The sequence below is a fragment of the Chenopodium album genome, chromosome 14, assembly GCF_948465745.1.
Source record: "Chenopodium album chromosome 14, dcCheAlbu1.1, whole genome shotgun sequence".
In the NCBI taxonomy this organism is placed as follows: Eukaryota; Viridiplantae; Streptophyta; class Magnoliopsida; order Caryophyllales; family Amaranthaceae; genus Chenopodium; species Chenopodium album.
The window spans coordinates 2,756,243-2,770,648 of NC_137847.1; the positions used below are offsets into that span (position 1 = coordinate 2,756,243).

The following is a 14,406-nucleotide window of genomic DNA, read 5'->3' on the forward strand; positions in this document are numbered from 1 at the left end:
TCATTCTGAGACCACAGAAGGAAGCTTTGCTTGCCAAGCTCTAAATAGTAACGAAATTATAATGGCGTTTCATATGTATGATATATTATTGCATGGCTTATTAATTGAATAATTAGGACTTTAGGAGTAAAAACATTATGACTTATTCGAAAAAAAAAAAAAAAAAAAAACATTGTACTCAAAGGTTAGGATTGGACAATCTTCTCTATGTATTTGTATATCTCAAGAGTCAAGACTCAGTTATTCCAATCAACGTACATATACTATCTATTGAGTCTTGAGATATACAAATATGTTCGTGTTCATGTTGATTGGAATAACTGGGTGCTCGAGATATTGATTGGAATAACTAAGTCTTGAGATATTGATTGGAATAGTAGTATATACAATCAAGGGACAGTTCATGTACAAAAATTAATCGTTACGAATGGCGTATAGTATAATATTGGTCATATTATATACAAGTATAATAATAATAATAATAATAATAATAATAATAATAATAATAATAAATGATGGGGTTAAATAGCCCCGAAAATGATGGGGTTAAATATAGAAAAAGCCTTAACAGTGCTACACCTGGACAGTGGACATGTACACATTATACTCACCGCCATTGATCGATCGATCTCCTACTAATAATAAGTATTTGATGCTACGGAATATAGTGATATTAATTTCATAGTCTCATTATTACATATTTACATGACCACCAAAACATGCTCAATTTCAGTTCTCGGCTGGCCGGTTGGATGCCCTACCCCTTTTATTCCTTTTATTGCTTTGGCAGGGTTGTAGTAGTCGTACGTTACTCGCTCCATCCTATATTATTGCACTCGCATTATTTTAACTTTTTGCACTTCTATTTACACATTTATCCTAGTAGGAATGGAGTTGGGTTAATGAACCCTCCATCCCGACTTTAATTTAGGCCAAGGACATAACATGCTAAATCTTCATTAGTATAAACCAAATTGACATCAGAGAATTATTATGGCCGCATGTTTATTACTTGTACATCTTCCATTTTCTTCACCCACTTTGTGGGTAGACGCCTAATTATTAGTTTCAACTCACATGCAAGTTATTTACTTTAATACATTAATTCATTTTCTTATGCAAAACGACTTTAATATAAGCACGCAATGAATTTTCGTACTATTTTAGCCATATGCAAAGACCAGTGATGCTTAAATTTCAACATAGACAATCAAACTACAACATCCGTAGATATTGTTGAATGTTGATAGATAATAATGGGGGGAAAACGACTTATTGCAATAGTATTCTTCACCTATATATATATCATAATTTTTTTTATATATATCATAAATTAAAACATAACATAATGTTAATAATATTACTATGTACACCACTGCAAATTTTAGTCTAAATATGCATGTGATGTATTTGAAATATGAATCCTTACTAAAGTTTAATTTCCAGCTTGCATGATATCGAGTTGATATCCTGCAGCTCAACTCAAATTATCATTATCCCTAATTACACCACGCGTTATGAATTATAATGTGTCAGACTAATTAAGAAAAAAAAAATTACATTAGCTAATCAATTCAATGATAAAATTGACACTTGATTTACATGAATGTTTTATTTTTTTTATTTTTTTATTATATATATATATATATATATATATATATATATATATATATATACATACATACGTATGTTAAAATTGTGCTAAATTAAGTGGAGTGACTAACAAAATAGAGAGTACTTCGTATAGTAGTATATATTAGTATACTGTATGAAGTACTCTGTATGAAAGAAGCTAAGAGGAGACAAAAAGAAATAATTGTGTGTTCAGTCTTAGCTAGTCTTCTGCCCATATATATGGCCATGAAGTTCCTTGAATGAGTCCACACCATTGTGTAATTGCATAGAAATGTCATATTAGTATATTACCCATATACTCGTATGTCATATTTATATGGGCACGTGATAAGTTTCCCCGCCCCCAAAGTCGATCTTGATGTTGATACACTCTGTATTTATTTTATTAAGTTGTTTAATTGATATTAACAAGTATGGAAGTGAAACTTCTTAAGAATTATACGGCATGTATGTGACTTGGCTAAATTAAATTTTTCTTGATATGGTGTCCGTGCCTCAAAATATACGCCTATTGTACACAAGTGTTACTCCATGCGTTTCTTATTATTTGTTACGTTTGAAATTTTATTTTTAAGAGAAAAATAGTTAAGGCATAACAAATAATAAAAAAAAAAGAGGGAGTAATATAAATTGGATAGAGAGATAGAGTATTTTTTTTTTTTTTTTTTGTGTTTAGAGAGCCACGAGGACAGGGCCGCAGGGGCGAGAATCGATCTCAGTATATCCTAAAACCGGGATAGAAGCTCTGACTACTTGAGCTATCTTTCACTCTCGTAGAGTATGGTTTATAACTTTATTTCCCTTATTTTTTTTTAAGTCTAATGTTCAATGCAAAAAATTGACATGGGTACTAAAAAAAAAAAAAAAAATCTTAATCGTATACCAAAGCAATATATTGGTCAACATTGAAGATAATTGGGACAATTGGTACTCAAAAAATTCATTGATCAGCGAGAAATTTTGGTGACATATTGACATAATTGAATGTTCATTAATATTGGATTGCTTTACAGCTGACAATTTAGGTGAGACTATAAATAACGATCTATCGCAAGGTGCCCAACATTATCAGCAATCATGTATTTTATTATTGCCTCGTTGATATAAATTGGTACGTAATTTTCGTTTTGATGTGCATATATACAAAATTACAAACTTATTAAATTCGTATCCTTACTATCTTTGCACACTACTGAAAACAGTCATGATTAATAGTACAAACTTACCAGTAATATAGCGTTAGTTTTTTTTTATAATTTTATTAGAATTGAGATGTGAAAGAAAACATTGAATTATGGGGAATATTCTTATCAAATTTTTGTAGAGGATGATGTATAAGATACTTCCTCCGTTTTTTAATAGATGCAACACACACTTTTTCGCGGTATTTAAGAAATGTGGGGTTCACATAATATAATACACTTTAAAATAAGATGAATGGTTGTTAGGAGTGTAATTTAGTAGGTCATGTGCTTCAAATAAAGGAAATAGTATAGTTTTTTCCTAAAATAACTTTCTATTTATAGCGTGTTGCAAGTATTGTGACATTTCCATTATTTTGATGGGCAAAAAGAGTTAGAATACAAACAATTGGAAATTACTTGTGTAAGTTAATCTTTGATAACACATTGTATAATGTTATAGAATTCTAACTTTCATAAATATATTTAATGTTTTATCAGTACTCGTAATGTACTTCATACTACGTAGCATCGTAGCATCACTATGTTGTCATATCTTTCAGAATAATTCGATTAGTAAGCATGGGCATTTGTCCAATCGTGCACCGATCCTTCAGAAGATTAGAAGGCCAGGGTAGCACAATTTTGCCAATTATGATCTGGGAGAAGCAAACCTAAGAGGCTAAGACTGTCTCCAGCCAACTTTAGAGGTAGTAACCAAAGTGTATATAAAGTCGCAACCCAAGACGTTGTAAATTCATTGACAAGTGATCTCCATAATCCAAATCATATTACTTCCAATAACTTCCAATGACCAATAACGAGATTAACTTCAGAGACAAGAAAGCTCTACAAAAATGCTGTGGACTGATGTTCACAGTAGTCAGGGTTGCAGCAATGGAAGTAGTTGCGCCTAGGCATGTACTGGCATAGGGAAAGGCGAGGGAGGATGGGGCTGGGGAGGTGGCGACTCATGATAGTTATAAAACAAGATGATGGTGAAATTTGTTCTGTGCCTCCTCTAGCGTCTTTTGGCACTGCAACATGCCACTTGATTTTGTTTCTAAGAAGGGATGCCTGAAACACCCTGGCCAATAGCAGATTTGCACTCTCTTGTTGGAAATAAATGTTCAACAAGCTCCCAGAAAACCTTAAACTGAAATGGTAAATGAACAACTTCTAGACAATAAATATAACATCCCAAAAGCAAAATTTTGAACCCATCATAATAAGAAATTTTTGTTGTGCATATCAAGCGATTCTTTTACATAAGGTGCATCAAATCAGTCTCGGTCAGTAGTTTCTACACCATATATATCTGCCTTCCATGAGCTGGCAGCAATATATCAGCAGTGATTTTCCATATAACAACGGCAAACTTGTATCATGGGAATTGGGATATATAAGTCTGTTTCAGTCTCGGTCAGCATCCTCTATCTCCTCATCCTCAGGAACACCGCGAAGGTACAGGACATTGTTGCACCTATGGGAAAAATAACCCCCCCAAAAAGAGTAGCATTAGATTTGAGAGTTTGGGCCAGATATGAAATCCAAACAAAGACTCAAGCAATAAGTTCACTTGAAAGATTAGATCACCATTCACCAAGTATTAACAGATGTGGAAGTTTAAGACTTTATTTGTCTACCTAAATTCTCAGAGGGGTTGGGGCCCGTTGGGCCAGTTGAGGATTGCCAGGCTTGGAATAAAGCAGCAATTGCCAAGTATGTCTGGTAGGTCAATTAGAAAGCTGATGTTTTCTGAGGGGAAATGGACATGTTTCTTTAAAGTCATTAGTTGGTGGGAAGATAGATCCACAGTTAATGTCAGTTGGACTGGGAAGAAAATTTGCTGTATGAAAGAGAGCTTCAAAAGAGCCTATGGTAACAACATTTGGACTGAAGAACTCAAACCATGTCTATTCTATTGCTTTTGGGAATTTCATCTGACTGTTTGTTAAGATTGGTAGACTAATAACAAAGGATGAACTACACAGAATTGGAGTTTGTCCTGATAACCTCTGTTGCTGTGTGAAAAACTGAAAAGGTCGCCTAAGATTATTGACCTACTTTTCTTTAGCTACTGCTACAGATCCCAGGTTCTTGAACTTATCTGTAATTGGATTCAAGTTCCATACAGAAACGGAGCTACGTTGGATTGTTTGTGGAGGGAAACTTATAGAAGCTCAAGGCAAAAGAGAAGCAAGTGTATGAGGAAAGATATGGTTAGTGTGGTCTAAAATCTTTGGCATGCTAAAAATACATCTCTGTGGAAGCAAAAGGTTTATTGTGCTGACGTAATCTGTGATAATATTGTCTCAACTAGTAAATAGTGTAATGCTGAAAAGGAGTGGTTAGATGCTCTAAGATAGCTAGATGAGCACCCCTTGATCCGTTGTTCCTCCTCAAGGGTATGCCCTTGACTACTTGCACCTAATTTTGGTTTTATAAAATTGCATGCTTGCTTTAACATACATGAAACATATAACAAGTCCTTAACCCCTCCCCTCCTTGCCCCCCTTAATAATCAAATACTCATCCCAATTCATTATAGAAAGTCACCCTCATGACTCTCAACATATGTAAGCCTTTTCCCAATTATATAACAAGTCAACCCAAGAGGCCAAGACCAGCTGGTTGCACCAATAAAAATAGGTGCAATCAGTCACACAAAAATTTGTGCGTATTCTAAGAAACAAAGTTGGGGGGCCAAGCACAAGTTCAGAGGTGCAATACTCTAGACCTTCACTGAGAAATTTAAAATTTTTTATAAAAGTAAAAATGTAAAGAGAACTTTCATTACCTGATGAGGATCTCTCCAAGATCTCCAGTCTTCTGGCCTTCAATATACTCTTCTGTGTTTGCCAGCTGCAGGCAAGTCATTAACAGTGGAACGATCAGGCAAGCAGCTATGAAATACAACAATAGAACAGAAAGAATAGCATCCACTAATTCAGAAGAAGTGTCATTGAATTATTGAAATGCAATCAAACAAAAATGGCTTCTAGAAATTACCTGTAGATTCATGTAACCATCAACTGACACAAGATAACCTGCAGAGGTCATACGAAAAGCATTGTCACATTTATTTCCTCATAGCCAATTAAAAAACCTATTGCACCCAAATAATAATGAAAAAGAATGGCAATCCCTTCTTTCCTTTTCTTATTTTCAGAAAACCTATTCATAGTCACTGGACTTGCCAGCAAAAATGAAAACAAAGGTAAGCTCGAGAAAACAGTCGTGAAACTAAAGAGAAATAAGGGCAGAAATTCATGACGTGAAAATTAGATTTCCTGGTCACAAGAGAATTACCTTTGTACTCCATTCCCCACTTCAGCTTCACAATGACAGGTTTTCCAGTTAGATTGTTCAAGAAAGGTTTAGGATTTACTGGAACAGTCTGCAATAGTAACCATGATTATTAAAGAAATATTTTAGAAAATCATGGTAATAAGAAGATGAAACGTACAACGATTTGGTGGAAAATCTAACACTCTAGCAACTAAAACTAAACCACTAACTCCCAATATAACTCATTACCCTCTTTCCCCATTAGTGAGCTGAACAAAAAGTCTGAACTGCATTTTCAGATCATTAGGCTCCAGACAATCAATGATTCAATGCTACAAAATTCCTCATATATGTGGTAAATCATTTTTCATGCTGGTAAATAGATAACAAGATAAGGCAAAATAATGCTTCAGATACTATATTGTTTGGAAAAGTCTATAATACATGAAAATATGAAATTGAACCAATTTCGGAGATTTTAGGATCCGGTGCTAAATATCCTTGAGATTGTAAGGAATGCATCCCGATGTCATATAATGTTGTTTGGAACCACAAATACCACCAGTCGGTCATAAAAAGTCCCATGGTGGCCTTAAATTAATGATGGAAGGCATAAATTGTAAATGGCTAAATTAACAATTTAAAGGTAAATCGAAAGGTTCCACCAATCCAAATGGACTCCTTGGTGTTGTGGGATCGATGGAAAGCACCCCGACCTCTTTCCTTTACGGACCCGAAAAAAGGTGAAAAAGATCTAAAATTGAAGGCTTATAATCCACGCTTTCGAGCCAAATTCAAAAAAGAAAGATTGAAGTGAATGTGTGGGGTGTCCCCCTTGGTCATTTTAAGTTGGTTTGGATTCTTTGGAACCATAAACAAGCCTACCAATAGGTTTATAAAGTTATGAGGTTCAACTATGTGGCTATTTCAGAATATATTGGTAGTGAAAAACTGCAAGAGATGATTGTTTATATCACCAACTTGGCATCCCAGGGTGTCGTGAATCCTTTGTCTTCATTAGTGTTGTTGAATATTCACAAATTCATTACTTACCAACATCAATCATGAAAAATGATTTACCACATAAATGTGGAACTTTTTGATTTACCACATATATGAAAAACTTTTGTAGCACTAATTGTATAGAACCTAATGGGTACGACGCTAAATGAATGGCTATAAAAAGCCAAAATGAAAATTCAGATACTTTCTTGTTTGGATAAGTTATGCTAAAATATTACTCCACATTAGGAGGATTGATATGGATTAACTGACGTACAAATCTACAAGGACTTGTAGAACCAGAAAAATTCATAAACATCTCAAAATCTCATATGCAATTCACCCTTCAACTCATACCAACCAAAAAGAGGTTGAAGAACAACTTAATGTATCATTCAACTCATTAAGTTAAAGAAGACGAAGTTAAGCAAACCACATCACCTAACTTGGTTTGTTATACTATAAGGAAAATATTACATCGCAAACAAATAATGTAACCCAAATATGTTAAGAGTACTAATCACAATGACCAAGTAGCCAACATAATATTAAGTACTGTAATAAAATTGCCACTAGAATAGGTTTTTTTATCAATTCATCCCGACATGGCCACACTATGAGCAAAAGCATTGCGAAAACGGTTTCGTCTCATGATTCTCAACAGGGACATAGAAACACTAGTCAAATTTTGTTGATTAATTTTGATCAATCAATCCATCTAAAGCATTAGACTCTCACATTTACTACAACAAGCAGACATTAAAGAAGACGCATTCATATTAATTACACAGAGATATCAGAAATTTGACAAAACAAAATAAGTTCTTACCGCCATTTTAGCTTCACAGTCAAGAGTGTCCTACAATTCTGGGAAAAAGGGTTCAACCAAAGCCTGCAACACATTAGCAACCAAAGTTAACTCAATTTTAAAAGTAAACTCGAAAAAATGGTTAAATTCTTCAAGTAATTACGACCAATAGTTCAATAATCCTCCTCAGAAGAACCCTAAATTGAGTATATTGACAATTAAATTAACGATGAACACTAGATTGTGAAATTGATATTCGATGATTTAATAAAACATGTTACTTCAGAAGCTGCTTTAATGGAGGAGAGAAAGCTCAAGAGCCGACTTCAATGGAGAGTACGCTTTAGTGGAGTAAAGAGAGGTAAAGGGGTGCAGCGAGGCAGCACACCATGAAATAGGTCTAGTATTGTAAATTGAAGAAAGTACTCGTAGGGCCTATTTTGATTTACAAAAGTAAACTGATTGGAGCTGAACTGAACTAATTAGAGCTGAAATGAACTGAAAATAAGCTAACAAGTCCGTAGTTTAGAGGTAATTCCTGGCTGGTTTGGGCTGGATTCGGATTGGGCCGAGGTTGAAGAAATTGGCCCATTCTTTGGGCGGGGCGGGTCAAGCTTTAGACCAAAAGTTATGTTCTAAACTAATCGAGCCATGCGGGCTTTTCGGGTCAGGCCAAAAAAATAACTGAAGTTTCATAAAATCCCATTCCCGAACCCGCCGATCAGAAAAATATGCCTAGGGGTGGATCAGGTTGGGCTTGCTTAGATCAGGTTTAGTATTATTTGTGACATATAAAATATTCCAAGGTTGCAACTAATATGAAACGAAGAGAGTAAATAATTAAATCATCAACTTTCAAATTCAAAGACCAGAAAATTAAAATCCAAGACTCAAAATTGAATTGATTATTTTGGAATATTGGACTGATAACTTAGGTTCAAAACTCATAAAGGATTCATTTAGACAAATTTTGTACGAAGTTATTTTTTTTAAACATCTTAAGAAAAGTTTGGTTTAAGTAACTTAGATATAAAATAGTGTATAACGGATAAACTCATACATAGTGTTTGTTTAAGAAACTTTTAGTTTCCATACTCATAAATCATACCTTAACGCCATCTGGTTTTAGAATAAAGGGGAAATAGCAAAATTTTAATTTCCATCCTTCATTGTTGTGTCTTAAGATGACGTTGGCTTGGCTCGTGTTGCCTCCCCCATAGCCTTAATTAAAAATGATATGCTAGAGAATTTAGCAAAGTCTTTATGCTATTAGGGATTTAGGGACAGATAAAGTAAATTGTTGAATATCGATCAACTATACTATTAGGTATACATAATTCAAAATTCAACCTATAACGATACAAACCAACTTAACATAGTCTTTATGTTATCAAATACATATTAATTACATTGTTGACGAGATTTGATCGCAATTCTAAGGGTGCGTTCTATTCACCTGATTTTTAGTTATCTGAACTTCTTAGCCCTTATTAGAACTTATTTTAGTTATAAATTAAACTTTGATATCCCTGATCAACCCTTTTCACAACTTATCTGAATTTATTTTTCCTGAACTTATCTTATCTGAACTTATTAACTCTTACCCGAACTTATCTTATCTGAACTTATTAACTCTTACCCGAACTTACCTAAACTTATTAATCTTGAAATAAGTGGAAATAAGGTGAACTGAACAGGGCTTAAATTCTACTACTCCGTATTTCCAACTTTAGTCAACTAAGCTAACTAATATTCCACGATTTACAAATTAGTACTCAATACAAAGTACATTTTATTATTATTATTTTTTTGCAAATGAACTCGTTAAGGAGGAAATACATGTTCATCAACCTAATTTACCAATTTGGTAAAATGGGGGCATATAAGACATTTCACTTATTTATTTGGGACAAGTTTGTACTTTCTCCCCTTTATTCCTCACTTCTTCCTCCTCCAATACAGCTCACTGCACTTTCTTCCTCCCTTCTTCCTCCTCCATCAGTGCATCACAGCAACGCTATCAACACCTAAGGTGATTAAAACTGCTTCCACGAAGATTCGAAGAAGATGCTATCCCATACGGGGTTGATGTGACCCTAATTTTACACCTTTTTGCTAATAGGGTGTCTTTTTGTTACCGCTTGGAGTGGTTGTTGAGGAAGGAGGAAGAAGAGAAGAAGAAGAGGGACGTGATGATGACCGATGACCGGCGAGATGACAGAGGAATGACGGAGATGGTGGTGGTTCGTCACTATGAATTGTGATGCTAGATCTAAGTGTTTTTTTTAAAAAAAATATATTATATTGCAAAGGTGGCTCACAAAAGAGGCTGATTTATAATATTTGTCAATCAACCTAATTGAGTGAGGTGACCTCCTCGTTAAATGAGCTTATTGTTAGTTAAAAACTTAAAGTCTAAGATAATGCTCCTTAACATAATTCATGTACATATTGTATGCTCTTGTCTATTTTTTTTTTTAAACTCGATTGTATATTTATTTTTTGAAAAGATTTTCTACTCATATTAGACTGAAACTTCTCACAGATCGGTCCGATCCGGTGCTTCTTAACATGTCACAAATTCACAAGTTCACAACAGTCCAATGCAATACCGCAAAAGAGTAAAGCCCAACCTTTCTTCAAAAACAACCTACCAAAAACACACAAAAATTGAAATTTCCGGTTTCTGAGTAGAAACTTCTAATTTCTGGAAAATCGATTTCAATGGCGTCGTCGTCTTCATCATCACCATCTTCATCAACAGAAAACCTGCTGAAAACCCTAACTACCAGAGGTTGGTGTTTCAATGACCTCAACCTTGATCAAGTCCGAGCAATCATCACCGTTCATTCCGCCATCAACGGTGATTCTTTCTCCGTCAATTCCTTGGAATCCGAGCTCTGTAATGTTGATTTACGTTCCATTGGAGGCAACTCATTACCTGATTCTTCTCTCCCTCGCAAGGCGTCTCAGTTTATTCAACCTCCTAAAGTTCTTCAGGCAATTTTTCTCTCTCTCAATATCCTTAATTACCCCAATTTCTAGGGTTTGTATTTAAAGTTCGAAACAATTCAATTTAATCCTTTTGGGGAATTTGGATATTAATTAATTGTGTTAGTATCTTCAATTGTTTTTCAAGTATTTCTTCCCCAAGTTTCTTGGGTTCTTCCAAGTTTTAGTCTAGCGTTAACCGTTTTCGTTGGTTATTAGCTTCTTAAGCCTTGAAAAGTATCCCAAGCTGTTTTTTTTTTTTTTTTCCTGAAGAATTTCTTTATAATTTGCTTTTGTTGATTGTGTTTAGGTTTTGGGTTTTGTAGATAGCTTCAGTGAAGGATATAAGTAGGAGCAGTGAGGTGCTTGGTTATAAGGGTTCGAGTGACCGGAGGCTTCTGAAGTTGATTTTGACTGATGGACAATCTGAAGTTACTGCTGTGGAGTATTCTCCTATTCCGGCATTGTCCGAAAACACTGTCCCTGGAACCAAGGTTTCTCTCTCCTATGATTAATCGATGCTAATGAATCGGTTTGCATTTGTTTTGGTTTAGTGATTGGCCTATGTTTGTGACATCTCTCAATTTGGAAGAATTTTTGAATGAGCAATAGTTCAGTCTTTAATATCCACTCTACATTGTTACTTCATAGAATATTTGTTGGTTTTGTAACATGTGTGGAGATTTGTATTGAATAATTATCTTGGCATAGGCGTAGCTGCTTGTGAAAACCCTCGATTGAAAGAAAAAGTTGATGGACATATTGGTCGGTGACAAATAGGAGAAGAACAGTATATTTTGACGTTTGATTCAGTACATTGTTATCCAAAGTTATTGAAAATTGCCAGTAGTGGCTCCTCTAACTTTGTTAGAAATAGATAGTGCCTCTAGTTTTGATTATGCGTAATACATGGCTGTAAGCTTTGTATGTTGGAATGTTGCTTCATTGGAAATTCATGTTGCTAGAGAACAATAAAGGAGATAGTAGAATTAACATCAGCAATCATAGGTTAGACATGCAGATATCTGTTCATCATCCTAAAACAGAGATGAGCCTTAAGGAAGAAAAGGCATGTCTTGGTATAGTTGGAATTCAAAGACTTTAAGTGTTATCATATGGAATGATGTGTAAAGAAGAAATTGATCAATTTATGTTGAAATTGAATGTGATTAGATGCTGTCATCCAAGAAATGACATTGAAAACAACTCGACTGTGCTCTTCATTTGTGTGGCTGTTATTGGTAATGGGCTATGGTATGGCGCATTGTTTGGTGGTTATGGGGCTTATCTTAATTTCTTTTATCACTGGTTAACGTTAATGAACGCAAGTCGTTGCTTATTGTCAGGTCCGTTTTGAAAAGAAAGTGGTGGTACACTATGGTATCGTGTGCCTTACTCCGGATGTGATTACTGTACTAGGAGGAGTTGTGGAATCATTGTATGAAGAGTGGCAGATGAACCTGAAGTATTCAGGTTTTGCCCGCTCCTCTCTGAGGCTAGGTCAAGAAGGTGATGCTGGTGGTCCCCCACCATTTGAGAAATTGAAGATTGGAGGGCCTAAACTTGGTTTTGCTCGTACTGGTATACTTCTCATCTTGCTATTTTGTTAATTGAGAATAGGAAGATATTGTTGAGGTGCTTGCAATCTGCATGACGTTTGTCAAGCAGTAATTATAAATGCATAAAACAGAGAAGGCCTTGATGCTGCTGACTGCCACCATGGTTAGGGCTTGGGTTCTGAGTTTAGGACTAAATTCTATCAAGTGAAACAGAGCCTGTGTTGTGGAATACATTTGACTTTTTACATGGATCAATTATTGCTGTAAGCGTCTTATCCAATAAAATAAATAAAAGAAAAAGTATTGTTGCAAGGAACAACTCTTTATGTGACTTCTCCTTTTGTGAAAAATATATTCCTTTTGTGTTTAATATACATATTGCATTGGCACAGCGGCATCAGCTTCCAGGAACACCAGAGCTACTGTTGCCAAGTCTTCCAGAGAAACTGATGTCCGGCAGGTGGATCAAAAGCAAGCCCCTAATGCTATAGCTGATGACGCAGATGGTAATCTGAAAACTGGTTCAATTTCCCAGAGAGCTGAAGAAAAGCCAACGAGCTCTGATACTAGACCAAAAGAAGGTCCAGCTTCTTTTGATTTTACTTCGTATTAATTCATTCTGTGCGTGTTCATAGAACCACATGTTGTTCATAGTTTCATATCCCAATTTTTTTTCTTTCCTTTTTCTTGTGCTCTACATATTACTTTAAGTTCACTGAGAATAGATTGGTTACTATGATGATATTGACTTTATTATCTCAATAAAACTGGCTGAGTGAGTTGGTATTTTCTTGCCTGCCAGTGACTGAATACATCCCTATTCAGAATCAAGCAGCTGCACAAAAACTCCTGCAAAAATTGAATAATCCAAACCATGGCAATGAAAGACATAGAGGTTCAAGGTACAAGGGAAGGGGGTATGAAGAAGAGAAACAGGTTTTCACTCTAGAAGAGTGGGAAAGGAGAAAAGCTGAGGGAAATCCAGCAGCTAGGAAAGAACCACTTGATCTCAGTCATGACGAGGCTCTTGCTCGACAACTTCAAAACCAGTTTAATTTGGAAGAACAGGTGAGTACCCATTACTCTTTTCAAATAATTCAAAAAAAAAAAAAAAGCATTTTTGGGTGACTTTAGAGGTCTTCAAGATAGTGAAAACTGTCTCTGATATATGGCTATATGCATCATTTGATCTACTGTATGATTTTATTTTCTTCTCTCATCCTTTTCTTCCTTGTCTGAGTTCAATTTGTCGAACCCTATAAGATAGTCAAAATTTGAAGTTATACTGTCCAGTATTTCTCAAACATGAAGTTTTAGGGCTTTTGTATTCAATCAGTAATGTTCCTTGTTTCCCCTTCAGGAGCAGCGGGGTCCTCAGAGAAGCAAGGCAGAAGATATAAGGTTGAGCATGTTCAGTTTTGAAAAAGACGAAAGTGGAGATCAAGGAATGTCTGGTTCAAGAGGGAGGGGAAGAGGGAGAGGAGGGGGCAGGGGTAGGGGTAGAGGAAAGGGTAGGGGAAGAGGGAGAGGGAGAGGTTGATGATGCTGTCTCTCTCTGATCTTTTCTTTTCTTCCCGTGTTAGTTTATACTCCATACAGCAACTCTTAGTCTCTTACAAAGTCTGTTTTTGAGTTCTTTTCTGGTTTTCCCTTAAAAAGGTTGTAACTATCCTGGGGTGAAATCTACAGCCAATAACTATCAAACTATGTAACCCTTTTTATCAATAGATATATATTTTTTTTAATATCAAATGTCTTCAAATTTTTTAAAATACCTGTTGAATTTTGATAAAACTATGTGAGGATGAAAAGGATCATTTTGAACAGGGAACAATTGAATATTGCCTAATAATGGAGCTAAGAGTCAAACTAGACAACCTTAACTTTTGGAGAGCTATTACTTGAATAAAGTGGGAAGGAATTTGAAATTATTTTACTC

At 35.1% G+C, this 14,406-nt stretch overlaps 2 protein-coding genes across 2 annotated transcripts; one reads left to right on the forward strand and one right to left on the reverse strand.

Moving 5' to 3' along the window:
* Window positions 1-4,009: 4,009 nt before the first annotated feature.
* Window positions 4,010-8,317, reverse strand: LOC145578552 (putative small nuclear ribonucleoprotein F). The gene is made up of 6 exons (XM_081635852.1): window positions 8,199-8,317; window positions 7,939-8,001; window positions 6,129-6,216; window positions 5,829-5,866; window positions 5,617-5,681; window positions 4,010-4,299 (listed from the first exon to the last, which is right to left on the reverse strand). Exons 2-6 carry the CDS (start codon window positions 7,942-7,944, stop codon window positions 4,230-4,232), a joined length of 267 nt encoding a protein of 88 aa, XP_081491978.1. The 5' UTR covers window positions 7,945-8,001; window positions 8,199-8,317; the 3' UTR covers window positions 4,010-4,229.
* A 2,187-nt stretch (window positions 8,318-10,504) lies between these two features.
* LOC145578553 (uncharacterized) lies at window positions 10,505-14,209 on the forward strand. Its single transcript, XM_081635853.1, has 6 exons — window positions 10,505-10,917; window positions 11,235-11,402; window positions 12,255-12,489; window positions 12,860-13,048; window positions 13,270-13,535; window positions 13,828-14,209. The coding sequence occupies exons 1-6, from the start codon at window positions 10,642-10,644 to the stop codon at window positions 14,005-14,007; spliced, it is 1,314 nt and encodes a 437-aa protein (XP_081491979.1). The 5' UTR covers window positions 10,505-10,641; the 3' UTR covers window positions 14,008-14,209.
* The last annotated feature ends 197 nt before the right edge of the window (window positions 14,210-14,406 follow it).